Consider the following 16,256-nt stretch of genomic DNA (forward strand, 5'->3'; position numbering starts at 1 on the left):
TTCACAAAGTTGATCTGGATGCTTGACATATGGCCATCCTTTCACCATGCCCTTCCTGGCTAATAATCTCAAGCCATCGAAGTTCAAATGTCCAAGTCTTAAGTGTGAAATCCATGATGAATCTTTCAAACACGACTTCAAACATTTTGCAACATTAGTTTGAATGTTTAATGGAAACATTCTATTCTTCGTCATTCGGACTTTAGCCACCATATTGTCACGATGATCCCATATTGAAAGACTATAATCTTTCATTAAAATATTATAGCATTTCTCTAAGAGTTGTCTCAAACTCAAAATATTGTTCTTCATATTTGGCACATAATAAATTAGAGATAAACTCATGCTTCACATTCTTCAAATTGATCAAAATCTTACCTTTTCCCTTTACAGGAATTTTTGTAGCATCACCAAATATGATATTGCCACTAACAGATTCATCCAATTCCACAAACATGGATTTACTTCCGCAACCACTATCAAGATACCATGAACTATTCTCACATGTTTCTTCATCTCTACATGTTAAAAGCAATGATGGCTCACTGCTTTTAACATCTTCTTCAACGTAATTGATATTTTCTTCTACTTTATTTCTGCACTCTCATGAATAATGACCAAATTTATGACAATTATAACATTCAACTCGGCTTTTGTCATACCTCCTGTCATCATTTGACTTTCCTCCATACGACCTCGAACAATTTTGTCTGCCACGACCTCTTGACGAATTGGAGTTGAAATTACTCCAATCAAACTTTATTTGACCAAAGTTTCCTCGACCACGACCTCTGAAGTCACCACGACCATGACCTCGATAACCTCTTGGCTATCTTCTTTATCTTCAACTGCAACATTGATTGAAAGAGTTGTTTGGTTGTCTGTTTGCTCTTCTTGAAAAGCTTCTCTTCATGGGCTTGCAAAGTACCCATAAGTTGATCAACGGACATTGTACTCAAATCCTTTGATTCTTCAATTGCTACAACGATGAAATTAAATTTTTCATCCAATGAGCAAAGTATCTTTTAAACTACTTGCACATCATTTATCGTCTCACCATACCTCTTCATTTCTTTTACCATGGCTAGCAACCTTGAAGTGTAATCTTCAATTGATTAAGACTCCTTCATATGTAATGCTTCATAATCACCTCTCAATTTTTTAAATTGGACCTTCTTGACCCGATCAACTCCTTTATAAGTATTCTCCAAAATTTGCCATACTTGCATTGCGGTGGTTGCTCCAAAAATCTTCTCAAATTTTGTATCATCAATGGCTTGATGAATAATGGTGAGAGCCTTTTGGTCTCTCTTTCTGGTATTTTGCAAAGTCTCTCGTTGAGCTTGATTCAAAATCACATCCTCTGGTTCTTCATAGCCTCTATCAACAATATCTCATGCATCTTGTGAACCAAGTAAAGCCTTCATACGAATACACCAACTGCTATAATTTTCTTTTGTAAGACGAGGCACTTTGAATGGAACCAAATTGTTGTTTGCAGTTTGCAAAAAACAACTATTTTCAAACTCAAGCTCTAATACCACTTTGTTGGAAGCGTGTGATGGACACTTGCTAATTTATAATCAACAAGACTCGTTTGAAAATAAACAACTTCACTCGTATTGAAATTTCTCACAAAATACACACTTGGTTCACAAACTCTCTCAAACTCTCTTGTTTTTCTTCTTCATACACTTGCTTGAAATACAACAAGAGATCATCTTATTTATAGGATTCCATGGAAAGATCTAGATCTATAAAATAAATCTCATTCCATGAATCCATATATACATGAACATAAATAATTCATCATAAAAAACTAAATAAATGAATGTAATTAACTAAATACAAATTCATGTATATGTGTCATGTACATTGGAAGATACATGTTTAATTTCCAATATTTTTTTCTCTTTTTCATCACTAGCTTCATTCGTGGATTATTATCATGATCTTTTTCATCTTTTCCTTTTTCTCAAGCATCAGTGCAATTGCATAGTTCCAATCTTATCTTCGTTTAGTCATTTTTGTCTTAGTATCCAGTAATTCGGTTCCCCGTTCTTGAACGAGAATTTCTCTTTATTTTCTTTGCATATTGAAATTGGTATGTTAACGTTTAAATTTCTTGTATCAAGAATTAGATTGATCAACCACCTTGAATATGGTGGCGTTAATTAGTTTGTTCTGTTTGCCAAGATGAAAATTTCTTGAAATTTTTAGAGTGGGCATGATTCAGTTTTAGTAAATCCAGATCCTACATTTCGTAAATACTCTAGAGGAAAGAATTTTGTTTTTGTGGATAGTTTCTGATTCATTTATGTTTCAGATCCGGCTTTTTTATGGTAAGTTGTATCGAACCCTTTTTGTCAATTTGGTTAATTTCGGTAACACGAAGCCCATTTTTACTAGTTTTTGTGGTTCTTATTAACTGTTGCAGATAGCATAGATGATGGACGCTGGACGACTTCAAATCTTGTTCTTGGGTGTATATTCATACTTCTTGGGTGCTGGAATCTTATGTTCTGTGAGGATTTGAGAAATTGGCCCTGATCAGTTCTGAAGTTGCTCTGATGTTGTTGTTGGGTTTTATGCCTTAATGTCGTATTTTGTAAACATAAAACAACAAATATTTCTTTAATAATCGTGTTTTGTAAACATAAAACAACAAATATTTATTCAATAAAATTGTTATTGATGTTTTTTTTAGAATTGCATTAATCCAAATCCAATAAACTAACACCGAGGTGCGGTAATTTGACCCGTCTGTGGTTACGAACACTCGTGAAGGATTGACTTACTGATAATAGTCAAAATTTGTGGACGCAAGATATTCTATAGTGAGAAAGTGCAACTGTGGGTCTTTAGTGGAGTGACCAACAGTTAACGAATGTTGATTGATATGGTTTATGAGTTTAATCAATTAATCTCGTATTTAGTCTTAAAAAGAATTTGAATTGTTCAAATTTGTTAAAGGGAATTAAAGTTATTATATGAAATGCAATTAATATAATATGATGATACATTATGATATAAAGTTAATTTTGAATTAGATTCAAAATTATGAGAGAGATAGATATTTGAATTGATTATGATTGATTAATTTAAGTTTAATTTAATTAAATATGATTTAATTAAATTAATGGGTTATGTTAATTTGATTAAACTAAATTAGATTTAATTAAATTAAATTAATAATTCTTTTTTGTAATTAATTAAAATAGTTTTAATTAAATAAAAAGAAAAAGGGATAAAATCTCCTAATGATGGAAAGTGGGGAAGTGGGGAAGTGGTGAGTGGGGAAGTTGTAACTTCCCGCTCACCCTTCATTCCTTATAAAAGGGAGGTTCTCCTCCTTTTGGTGTTCGGTTGATTGAGTTTCCAATAACTCTAACAAGAAACCTCTCTCTCAATCTCTCGATCTCTCTCTAAATTTTGAGACGATTTCCACAAACCGAGTTCTTAACATTCAGAGGATAGCGAGGAAGGCTTTTTTGGCGGCGTTGGTGTTTAAATTGAAGAAGTGTCTTCAAAGGTATATTTCACTACTTCTGTTTTGTAATGCTTTTGTTTTTCTTTGTTGTACTTCTAAAACAAAATCGAAGCACAAGCGATCACGCACTTCCGCTGCGGGATTCGATCCTTTCAGCAATGCCTGATATGGAAGTTAGCAGGTTCTCATTGAAGGATATATATGTTGAAGCAATAAGTTTGGACAAGTTTATATTGGAAGATATACCCTCGAAGATATACCTCTGACATACATTTGATGTAACTCTAATTTATGATATATTTAGATAAGATAAATCACATGTTTAATTTTCAGTGGTATATAACATGTTTAAATTGTAGTTTATCCCTGCAATTTGTTAACTGATATTCTAATATTATCAATAATTTTGATTGCTATATTTTTACTATTTAATATTAATTAGATACTATATATAAGAGATATTAGCAGTTTAAATTTATAAAGTATATCAGATTTTTAACTTTTTTTTTTTGGACGTCCATGGTCCACATCAATCTTTTAAGCAATAACTTTAAATTTCATTTTCTTTGTTTGCACCATTGTTTTCATCTAGAAAAAAAAAGTGGATATATTAGTATTATATCAACATATAAATAGCATAGTTATATTAGTACATATCATAGTTATATCAGTGATAAATTATAGACATATTAAGTATATATCATAGATATATCAATGTTATATTAGTGGTAAATCATAAAATTATATAAGAAATTATATTAATAGATAACATAGTTATACCAGTGGTATATCATTTGCATATCAGTGGTAAAATAAGGGCATATCAAATATATATAATAGATATCTAAGTGTTATGTCAACATGGTAAATCAATGATAAATTATATAATCATATCATAACTTATATCAGTAGAGATTATAGTTATATTATAAGTATGCCAATGGTAAATCATGTTATAAGTTATATTAGTAGATATCATAGTTATATCATAACTAAATCAATTATAGATCAATATTATATTAATGGTATATTAGAGGCATATCAAATATATATCACAACTATATCAGTGGTAAATCAACAAATATTAAATTACATAATCATATAAGAAGTTACATTAGTGGATATCATAATTATATCAATCGTATATGCGTAGTAAATTAGAGGTATATCAAGTACATATATCAACAACAGGGGGCTTGTTCTCCTTTGTCAAGGCTACGTTGGACTGAGGCGAGCGGAATCTCAATCCCTTTTTTCAACCAAGGATACTGAGTCTGATCGGGAAGAAGGACATCGAGATTGGTTGTCTAGCTATGACTAAAAAACCTACTTGTGACATCGCTTCTAGCGCAGGAATCCAAGCATTCTGCCAGACGTCCCGGCCTACCAAGTGCTACGAGGATAAATTTGATATTTTATTATTTTGACCTTTTTTTAAAAAAAAATTTTGCTATTTGCAAAACTAAATTGTAGATACTAAATTTGTTATTTCCTTAAATCTTTTTTGGAATATTTGCAACTAGCCCTATTAAAATATTATATATTAGGATTAGCTTGGTGGTTTATTATTTGGTTTTTCTATTGCACGATATTAGGATTAGTTAGGTGGTTTATTATTTAGTTTTTTTTGTTACTCAAGTTACTTGTACAGTCGTATATATTCATTATTATTCTTCAAGAGGAAATAGAGGAGATATTATTTTTCTCTTCAAATTAAACTTAATATGGTATCAGTTGAATAATCGCTTTATTCCGCTTTCTTCAAGAAATTTCTTCTTCCTGATTTTCCATGGAGACCACACTCACGCCCACGGTTTCTACTTTTCCCTTTGATTCACCTTCCTCAACTCCATCTTCATCTCGCACATATGGCGATTCCTCAAGTCCTTATCTTCTCCACCATAATGATACTTCAAATCTGGTACTCGTGTCCGAACCCGTCACAGATGACAATTATGTGTCGTGGAGTCGTTCCATGATCATTGCCTTATCAATCAATAACAAACTCGGCTTCGTTGATGGAACTCTCGTGAAACCTTCTGGTGATCTCCTGGATATTGAATTCGGTTTCGAAATTTATTTCTGCGAGTTTGATATTCACCGAGACATTTGGTTGGACTTAAAAGGATCGATTTCAAAGGCATAATGGACCTCGAATTTTCCAGCTACGGCGTGAACTTGCCACTCTCAGTCAAGGCCAGCTTTCCATTACCATGTACTATACAAAGCTCAAAGCAATTTGGGATGAGTATGCTTCTTATCGACCGAAGTTGCACTCGTGGCCGTTGTTCATGTGGAGGCTATAACTCAGTTGAAGAATTTGTTAAATTTGAACTACTGATGACTTTTCTGATGGGGCTCAATGAATCATATGCTCATATTAGAGTACATATTCTCCTCATGGATCCACCTCATTCACTTATTAAAGCATTTTCTCTGATTTTTGAGGAAGAACAATAGATGGTCATTCCTTCTTTCTCTGCGCCTTTGTCTGTCGTTGGCCTTGCTGTTAATCATTCGCGATCCACTGCGACTTCGATTCCTCTCATCCTCGACATCACATTAATAATTGGCCTTTCTGTACGAACTGTGGCATTCAAGGACATACTATAGATCGATGTTAATTATCGTCTTCATGGCTATCCACCGGGATATCGAACCAAAGGAAGTCAACGTTCTGACTCATCAACGCATTCCTCTATTCCGTCCTCTGTGACCTTGTCTCCTCTAGTTTCTGCAACAAATTCGTCTGCCTCTGCTAACTCTATTTCACAGACGTCGATTTCTCTGGGCCCTCTTAGGCTTTCGCACAATGTCATAGCATTTTAAACATGCTTCAAACTCAACTCAAGGTGGCAAAGAATGACTCTGAGGCCTCCTCTTCATATTTGGCAGGTACTTGCCATAATACTAAATTACCACTTCCTTGCTCTAATCAGTGGCTTTTTGACACCGGTGCATCTATACATATTTGCTTTGATCGGACGACATTTGAGTCTTCAATCGTCTGTTACCTTGCCTAACAATACACGAATTAAGGTGAATTTTGTTAGTACAGTGCGTTTGTTGGACTCTCTTCTTCTTCAACCTGTCTTATTTGTTCCTGAGTTCTAATATAATCTACTGTCCATTAGTGCTCTTACATCAGATGCTTCTCTATGTGTTTTTTTTCCACTGATGGATGTTACATTCGGTAAAGGTTCACTTTGAGGACGATTAGCAAGGGTAAGCTCTATGATGGTCTTTACATTTTAGACACTTTGGATCCGGCTATCGTGGTTCCTTCTACTGTTGTGTGTGGAACTGTTGTTCATCATTTTCCATCTTAGTTGTGGCATGCCAAGCTTGGTCATCTCCCATATACTCGATTAAATGCTTTAAAATCCATTATGCAATTTGATTCTTTTAAAGCCATTCAACATGAGTTTTGTGATATTTGTCCTCTAGCTAAGTAGAAACGATTGTCCTTTATTTCTCAGAATAATCTCTTTGATTCAGCATTTAATCTCGTTCATGCTGACGTATGGGGACCTTTCGCTACTACTTCTCATGGTGGTTAAAAATATTTTCTAATCATCCAGATACAGTTGGGTTTATATGCTAAAAAATAAATCTGATTTTTGATGATTGTTCCTCGATTTTTTAAGTTTATAGAAACTCAATATGATAGACATATTAAAATGTTTCGTTCAGACAATGCCCGAAATAAATTTTGAAGAGTTCTTTAGTTCTATCAGAGTCATACATCAATTTTCTTGTGTTGTCTGATCAGAACAGAATTCTGTGGTTGAGAGAAAACATCAACATCTTTTAAATGTTGTTCGTGCCTTGTATTTTCACTCTCGTGTTCCTCTTCGTTTTTGGAGTGAATGAGTTCTTACTGCAGCTTATCTAATAAATCGAACACCCTCTCATAAACTGACTTGTAATGTTAAGCACGCCAAATCTGGTGCTAATTTTATTCATATAATAAGAATTGATCAAATTTATTCACATTAAGCAACCAAGAATTTGAAAAACTGTAATAATAATGCTATTTTCTCTCAGCCTCCCCACCTCCGGAGTTGTAATGTAAATAAATATCATATCTCCATATTTATTTTCATAAGACAACTGATAAAAATTGTGTACCTTATCACTTCGGCAAGCCTCCAATGAGTAATATATGCTGTTTTCCTTGCTGTTGTAGAACAGTTCCTGTTCAAGTAAGGTCGTTGTTTTCCTTTCTTGCTTGGCCTGTTCTGACTAGAAGTATGCATTCTTCTTTGCGCGTTTTCTCGATTTCATGAGTTCTACTAATGAAGGAAGAGGCTTGGGCACAGGAACGTTCATCGACCTGTACAACTTTCTAAACTTGTCATTGAAACCCTTTGAAGATCCAACACTTAAAAGATGTGAATTACAACAGACTGTTATCCTGTCATCTATTAACTTCCCAGCATGTGTTTCGGGAATACTACCAACATCTTCACAATCAACTAACGACTCATTTCCCTTCACTCTACCTTTTTGCACATGGATATAAAGTTCTTCTACGTTACTGCCTACTGGTTTTGGTGGATGAGTGTCATTCATGGACGTGACTTTTACTTCAGAAACATGGAGCCTAACCCGTTCAGAGCTAATAGAGGCGTTATTGTCAACTAATAACCCATCATTTGCAAACTTCTTGTGCTTCTCTTCAGAATTAACTTCGTTTTCAGAATTTTCTGATGATTCGTCGCTCAATTGACCATTATTTGCATCATGAATTGACAAGTCTATTACCTTACCTCCAACTGCTTCTACAGGCTCATCATTCCCTGTAGACGGATATGGAACTTCTTCCAGCAACAAATCAGCCTCTTTTGCGCCAAGTCTAGCTCGTCCAAATAATGTAAGAGGTGGCAAGTTGCTTGAAGACAAAACATTCAGCATTTCTTTAGGGAAAGCATACAGTTTCACGGGCTGCAGTTGAGGATCTATGTTGATTTGAGCGGGTGCTTCAACCATAGGGGAACAGCCCACTTCCATCGTTGAAACATCTAAATCTGAAGAACTTTCCTCAGCTATACCAAAAAGCTTCCAGATTAGGCCATTGGAAGTTAAACTAGAGCAACTGAGTTTCTTCTTCACGTAATCCAAATCCATGGCACGACAACCAGGAGTGGTCGAAAAAACCCACTTAGGGCCTAAAATTTGCAAGGCCCATTCAAGTTCTTCCTTCGACGAGTGCATCGAGTAACAGACATGCCAAATACCATGCTGATCTTTGATTGCTTCACTAATTATCTGTTTCCTTGTGGTGAAAACCTCTGACAGTTCCTCATGAACATACCACTGGGTCGAAGGGCGGATTATGAGAGGTTCATGCTGAAAATTGGTCTGGGCATCCCGAAGCAGTGGTTTTGCTCTTTGACATAGTTTAGGGAATCCACCAAGCAAATGAAAACGGGAGGATGGATCTTGAGTGAGGATCTCAGGATCTATAAGTTCAAGAGCCTTGTAACCTGCTTTCATGGATTCATCAACAAAAATCTTTGAACCAAATGTTTGGGACACTTGTTGCAATATATCTTCCTGTCCTAGAAGATTGCAAATCAGATACACTAACGGAGCATCAGGATGTTTCCATATGCAATTAATAATCTGCAAAGATAATTGATCTTGAATTAAATATTTGCTTACACATCCAAAGAATGTAAATACATGATATTTAACTTTGGCCAACAGCCCAGAACATACAGATGGACTCAAAGGTTTAAGCAGAGCACAAAATAAGGTGGACAGATTATACTCCACAAACAACAGAAATTTATTTCTAAAGGAAGGTTCTAAAATTAAAAAAAAAGTGTTACTAAAATAAGGAGCTTCCAATAACAACCGCCAAAGTATGACATATCGAAGGAGCCAATATTAGAAGCCTTACAGAAACATGATTTAGCCGCCACTGATATGGGCTCCAAATATCCATAGCATGGTTCAACATCATAGTATGAGTCACTCAAAGGAACAGATGATATGATGATTCAGATTACCATCAGGCAATAACAATATTTGGGGAGAAGGGGGGGAGAATAAGGTTGTCTAATAAAATCAGAGGAAAAACAAACTCTTATAATTTCATTACGCCTATATATGACAAATGGTAAAATTCCATGAAATCATCCTAGTACTCTAACAAGATTGCTCTAAAAATATTTTTTAATTGGCAAACCAATTATGGCAAAAGAATTACAAATAACATTAGCAAAACTATTTTTTGGTAGAGTAACGTGGAGGCTGGACAGTGTCAATCAACCAATGCATCAAGTCTATAACATCTCAATCCATTAAGACTATGGATGACTTTAGTAAGAGTGGAAAGTATATTTGATATCTCGGTCGATTAAGACTAATATTTGACATGACTGTTGTATGAGTAGAAAGTTTTTTTTTATATTAAACAAATTAAAATTTTTATTTTTCATGTTTACCTACGCGATCATGAAAAAGTATTTAGAGAAACTACTTTCAAAATTCATCCAAATCAAACCATGATTGAATTAGTTCCTTCGTATCATTTATTGTTATCATATTGATATATGTTCAGTTGAATTGGATTAGCTCATGTTTTGTTGAACTATGATACCTGATGTATTGATGAATGCCTGCTGGGGAATTGTTGAAAGAATCTACCAAATGTGCAGTCTAGAAAAATCAAATCCAGTTGACATCTAGGCTCTTTACCACTTTTTCCACGATACTTCTCCGGTAAGCTCTGTAGACACTCAGGAGTTAGTCTGCAATCGCCCGTATGCAGAATATTGCCAAAATTGCCTTCAAATAAGAACATGACAGCTCCTAACCATTTTATAATCCATGTCAGAGAAGTATACCACTTGTCAATACGTCTTCTAAATTATTATAACATTAAATATAGAGTGCATAAAATAACCCCACCAGTTCCTGTGAGGTCTCCACTCTCACGATGAACTTTTACTGATAAAGAAACAAGCCGAAGGCAATACAAAACAACCCACCTATTCGAGAGGGTGGGGAATCTCTCCCAAACAACCAAAAAGGTTCCTAGCACAAAAATCCAGAATGATCTCCTCCTCCTACATTCCCTCCCCTTATAGACCTACTCCCCTTTTGCCTACATGTGGCTAGTTCCCTCCGATTCTCTCTCTTCGCCGTTAAGGCCTATTCCTTCTACAATTACCTCTTTGCCCTTCCTACTATAAGTTTTCACAATTGGAGGGCTAACATTCTCCAAGAAAAGTAATGACAAGATAAAATGAAATCAGAAGAGAAGTAACAAAACCAAAAAAGGGAAAAAAAAAGAGGTAATGGTAAAAAGTTTCAAACATAAGTTTAAAAAATATAGGATACAAATATGTTCCCCTACAAAAAGTGTCAAGATCAAATTCTTAACTCAAACCTTATCAAATACTAGTCTAGATGTAGGACACACAATACTTAGAATTTACATTCTAATTATTAAGAGAGAGAGAGCATCAAAAGTCTTGCTCAAAGGGAATATAATGATTTAAACGCTTCTACTGGAGGCTTTGAAATTCTCCAAGACATCAATTAAAGGATCTACTGGTGAAAGAAAAAACAAAAAGGAAAGCAAATTGTTGAGTGCAACAGCTAAAGGAGATCAACTCCAGGCAAAAAGAAAAAAAAAAAAAAAGAAGAGAGCCTCCACCAGATCAAGGCATATGGGCAGAATGCTCCTTCCAAAGGATTTTGCTATCATACTATGAATTTTAAATATGCCCAAAAAGGTTAATATCCTTATAAGTTCCCTTATGCTTGGAAAAATCACTAGCAATAGAATTAAAAGAATAATTCACACCTATCTCTCTAAAACAACTGGTGCTACATGCATGAGATCTGAGATTCCTTTATATTCATGCAATTCTTGACAGAACATCCCTTTGAAGGAATGGCTTAGATTTTGGCTACATGCTACATTCTTTCCGGGAGGAAACATATGATTTTTTTATGATATTTCTAATATTACAGGAAACAAATATTTGATTGATAGTATGAATTATAACTAAAACTGGAGGAAAGCCAAACCCCTAGTCAATGAAGATTATAAAAAATCCTTCCAATTGATCAGAAGATCATTAAGACCATAATTGCTAAAAGGAGAGTACTCTACCATTCACACCAAGATAAAGTGGTCACTTAAAGATTAAAGAAAAACTACCAAAAGACTACCCTTTGTTGTTACAAGTTTTGTTGTTCTTTTTGTACCATAAGTTGCAAAAGAAAGCTCTATAACGTAGGGCCAAAGGATCTGACCTCTCTTTTTAAAGGAATGCCTTGTCAAGATGTAGGAAAGGAGGTTGTTTAGGTTGTTTTGTTGGGAAGTGCAAAATGCCAGTAAGATAGCATGGGCCGTGGAGGACAACTAGATGTTAGCAAATGGGCAATTTGATGAAAAGATAATCTTGTGTCTGCACCCCTTTCATACATAAGATACACCAACCTGGAGTGGGAGCTTGTGTGGGAAGAACTTAACTTTTGGGGTGTTTCATGTGCCATGGCTCACTATATAGGGAAGAGCAAGAAAGACTTTGATTTTTGTTCAAATTTCTGTTATGGGAGCTGACCAAGAGGGACTGGTCCATCCTGGTAAGCATCTTACCTCTCGCTATATATAAATATATTTATAAGAAACAATACTTTAATTATCAAAAGAGAAGATTACAAAAATGGAGAGATGAGATATCCCACAAGCCAAAGGGTCACACAAAAGACTCCCAATTGGCAATGATTTGTGTCACTCCATAGTTACAAAAGGGCTTAGTTATAGTATTATAGAAGACCAAGAAGATACAAAAATTCTAACAAGAACCCAAAAGAAGCTCTATCCTTTTCATCTTCATGAAAGATCCTTCTGTTTCTTTCAAGCCACACTCACCACAGCAAACCCACAACTGCATTCGACCACAAAATATTTGCTTGACCTTTAAAACTTGTCTCTAAGATGAGCTGTACGAAAGCTTCTGTCAAGTTGTTAGGAAAAACCCAGCTAAGGTCGAAAGTATTAAGTAAAATTGTCCAACAACAAGCAACAAATGGCAGTTTAGGAAGAGATGAGTTTGATCGTCTCCATTCTTTCTACACATAATTCACAAACTCGGAGAGATGTACATTGTTGGAATTAATTTCTGAAGTCTACAAGTCGTCTTGATCCTTTTTTTTATCAAAAATCCACAAGAAAACCTTAACTTTTTTACGAATTTCCAGCTTCCAGATGAAGCTTCCACTGGTAAGATCCATCCCCAGCTGGTTAACCAGCTTTCACATAAGATATTTGACAGAAAACACCCCACTGCTCTCTAGCATCCAAACCTTTAAGATTTCATTCTTGGTAGAGACCATATCCACCAAGCCATTTGAAAGATCAACCCAATCATCTACTTCCATATCCCATCCTCTTTGATTTGCAGACCAGCATTGAGCTATCATATACTCTTTAGAGTTTGCCAGTCTAAAAAGTCTAGGGAAAGCACTAAGAAGAGGAGCATTTTACCGCCAATGATCTTTCCAGAAGCGTAGCTTATTCCCGTTGCCCACCTTGAACTTGTACCAAAACTTCTACTTTGGCACAACAATGGCTGATGTTGACCCACGGCCCTTTGAGTTTGAAGCTTCCTTCAAACATCGGCTACCATTAAAGCAAATAGTAAAGTACCCTACCATCATGGGATGGCTCAAGTGGTCAATAAGGACCTTTGTAAATAGTAAAGGACTTAGAGGGAATGAGTTCAAACCATGGTGGCCACCTACCTAGGATTTAATATCCTACGAGTTACCTTGTCAACCAAATGTAGTAGGGTCAGGCGGTTGACCCGTGATTAGTCGAGGTGCGCGCAAGTTGGCCCGGACACACGGATTTCAAAAAAAAAAAAAAAAAAAAAAAATTAAAGCAAATGGTATTTACTCGCTATTACATTTCTACAAAGAGTCTTTTTTTCTGTTAAGCAGTGCCAACCCCATTTAGTTAAAAACGCTGTATATGTAGCCTACAAACTTCCCAACCTCACTCCTCCCATATATGTAGGCAAAGCAGTCACATACCAACAAATAGAAATCGGTCCTCCCTCCTCCCTTCCTCCTTTTCGGGAAAAAAAAGTTCGAATAACTTTTGCAGCTTTTTGATAATTTGTCTAGAACATTTAAAGATTGGATACGAAGTAGAGGGGATGCTTGTGAGGACTGATCTGGTCAAAGTTAATCGTCCACCTCTAGAGAGGAGAGTGGACTTCTAGGTAGACAACTTCCTAGCTACTTTCTCCACCACGGGCTCCCAAAAACTCAGCTTGTTATGTCTTCCTCCCCAGAGTCACCCCAGATAGGATAAGGGCCAAGAAATAGTCTCACAGCCCCACAAAGTCGCCGTAGTCAACAGATCTTTTACTTCCACATTCAGCCCAGCCACTACTAATTTTACCAAGTTTATGTCTGTTAATATTTAATCCTTATCTCAAAACAACACACCATCTCCTTTAGGTTATAAAGCACCTCCTCTTTTTATCAGCTGAAAATATCAATGTATCATCTGAAAATTGGTGGTGACTAACTTGAAACCCATTGTCTCCCAATTTTAATCCTTACAGGCAGCCTTCTCTAATTCGTTTTTCCATCATTCTACTCATCATGCCAGCCACTAAGACAAAAAATGGAGCCAATGGGTCCCCTTGTCTCAAACCCCTTTGAGCTTTAAACTTCCTCTCGGTCTTCCATTGATATATTCTTTATAATTTGTGAAGTTTCTTGTTTAAAGGTTCTTTTAATTATCCTCCTCCTTTTTTCAAACAAACAAGACAGTTTGAGAGTATTTTGTAATCTGTTTTGGCTCAGAGTATGGGAGAGTTTCTCATCTTACCATACATTACTGGAATTTACGTTCTACTATATTTCTTAACATGTGCAAATTAAAGTTTCAATTCCAATTTACAAAATCAAATAAAAATATGAAACTAAAAGAGTAATTATAAGATTTGATTTACTTGTAACCTTCAATCAAACAACCTACTCTTTAATGTCAATTTAGGCTAAAAGACAACCCTAGAGACCAACTAATTGCTTCGTTCACCCTGTTGATTTGACGGATGACAGTTAAACTTTCAATCCCTCTGTTAATCCTAGAAGCGAGTAAGAACATCAGGTCTGCCAGCTGATTTTTGGTATTAAAAAAATTCAATTCGTTACTGAATATGAGGAACCGACCTGACAAATTAGCACTAAGTGCGCAGATTTAAGCCCTACAATCTGTTAAATCACTTAATTCGAATAAATCCAAAGAGAAACAGAATAAATAAAATAAATAGGTCGGATGGATAAATTACCAGGACAGTGATGAGCGTCGAAAACTGTGACAGTGAAAGCACCATCAGGATCTTTGACTACCAGCGATTGCCCGATCTCGATACAGACAAACAACGAATCCTCAATCTACGAAAAGAGAACAAAGAATCAACAACTCCAAGTCAAGTTAAGCCTCCGAATCAAACGGGGGAACAGAAAAGAATAGAAACCAAACCTGAGGGAAGTGCTGAAGAACGATGATTTTGGTGAGAGAAGTAGAATAAATTGGGAAGGAAGAATGGGGGACAATCCCGGCGGTGTGATCCCTGTGAGCGTGCGTTAGAAAATGGTGGTGCTTCTGCTTGGAAGATGGAGTCCATGTATCCACCGAGAATGGCAGGCCTTGGGGCATTTCGATCGGCATCTCTGGATTCTGTGGGGGAATTTCGATGGCAGAGGAAGACGAAAGCGAAAGAATTGAATTTGAGCCCTAATCAGAAAATTCATGGTTCTCTCTCGAGGCTTCCACAGCAAGCAAAAATTTCGAAGTGGCGGGATGATTGAAGAGCAGTTTATTTATAATTTACCGCGTTTACCGTGTTTCAATTTCAAAAAGAATGACGAAGAATCGGTTGTTTTATTTGGGATAAATAAACTTTTTCTTTCCTACAATATTATTCTTAATTTTTAAAATAATACTTAAATTGTCCTAGTTAAATTATTTTTTCTCCCAAAAAAAAAGAAGAAAACAAAACCGTCCCTTTATGCATGTAACCTCCGAGCTTTCGATCAAGAATATTCATCTTTAACTCAAAAGGAAAAAGCGTTACAAAATACAAAATGCTTTGGGTGGTTTGGGAAATTAGAATTTATGATCACTTTCATAATTCAAATTGGAGTTACGACCCCCTCTTAAAAAAACTTTGACCTCACCCGTGACCCCTTTCAAAATTTTTAAAAGTGAAATTACCGTATTACCCTCAAGTTTCAAATTTCACCTCCTTCCCTCCCTATTCTTGAACCCTTCGTCACCCTCCATTCCCTCCCTATTCTCGACGTTCACATCCCTATTCTCGGACGTTCGCATTCACCCATCCACAGTCAACATTCTATTCCATCTCTTCCAATGTTTGGCATCCACCATCGCCAACATCATCGTCGTCTTGGATCTCGGCGGAAGCGAGGTTAGTGGGCCATTATCGTCGTCTTGAATTTCGTCTTGGATTATCGTCGTCTTGAATTTCGTCTTGGATTTCGTTACTTGTTGTTAGGATTTTATTTTCGACCCTATCTGAAGCAGCTAATTAGCTTTACGTTAGATTTCAAGGTTCCAAATATCGAAAATCGAACTAATCGTTATCCGGATTCAATCCCGATGCATCTCATTCTGGGATCAAAGAAATATTGTATCCGAGATAGCGGCTTGGTTCCAGGATCACTATGTTCTTCTGCCTTTCATCTCAAACCTTGTCCC

The 16,256-nt window shown here is 35.8% G+C and overlaps 1 protein-coding gene and 1 pseudogene across 3 annotated transcripts; both read right to left on the reverse strand.

Moving 5' to 3' along the window:
• Position 1: 1 nt before the first annotated feature.
• LOC148212831 (uncharacterized) lies at positions 2-6,309 on the reverse strand (annotated as a pseudogene).
• On the reverse strand, positions 5,066-15,331 carry LOC111023530 (DNA repair metallo-beta-lactamase family protein). Of its 3 annotated transcripts, XR_002603139.2 has the most exons (5): positions 15,018-15,331; positions 14,824-14,929; positions 10,101-10,312; positions 7,622-9,118; positions 5,066-6,509 (listed from the first exon to the last, which is right to left on the reverse strand). XR_002603139.2 is itself a non-coding variant. In XM_022300989.2 (4 exons), exons 1-4 carry the CDS (start codon positions 15,204-15,206, stop codon positions 7,736-7,738), a joined length of 1,890 nt encoding a protein of 629 aa, XP_022156681.1. In that variant the 5' UTR covers positions 15,207-15,331; the 3' UTR covers positions 7,410-7,735. The 3 variants fall into 3 exon arrangements, 2 of the variants coding, with proteins under 2 accessions (XP_022156681.1, XP_087977239.1); XM_022300989.2 differs by lacking the exon at positions 5,066-6,509 and having other exon boundaries at positions 7,410-9,118; XM_088121113.1 differs by lacking the exon at positions 5,066-6,509 and having other exon boundaries at positions 7,410-9,118; positions 10,101-10,229; positions 15,018-15,158.
• Positions 15,332-16,256: the final 925 nt, after the last annotated feature.

Source organism: Momordica charantia (genome assembly GCF_013281855.1).
Source record: "Momordica charantia cultivar OHB3-1 chromosome 2 unlocalized genomic scaffold, Mcharantia_2.0 BLBB01000002.1, whole genome shotgun sequence".
Classification (NCBI taxonomy): Eukaryota; Viridiplantae; Streptophyta; class Magnoliopsida; order Cucurbitales; family Cucurbitaceae; genus Momordica; species Momordica charantia.

Excerpts from the sequence above, each read along its gene's own strand:
- LOC111023530 (XM_022300989.2), bottom strand. The coding sequence starts at position 15,206 with ATGCCGATCGAAATGCCCCAAGGCCTGCCATTCTCGGTGGATACATGG. Across the intron at positions 10,313-14,823 it reads CGACGCTCATCACTGTCCTG|GAGCTGTCATGTTCTTATTT; the intron begins GTAATTTATCCA and ends TAAAATGGTTAG. Across the intron at positions 9,119-10,100 it reads GGCATTCATCAATACATCAG|ATTATTAATTGCATATGGAA; the intron begins GTATCATAGTTC and ends TTATCTTTGCAG.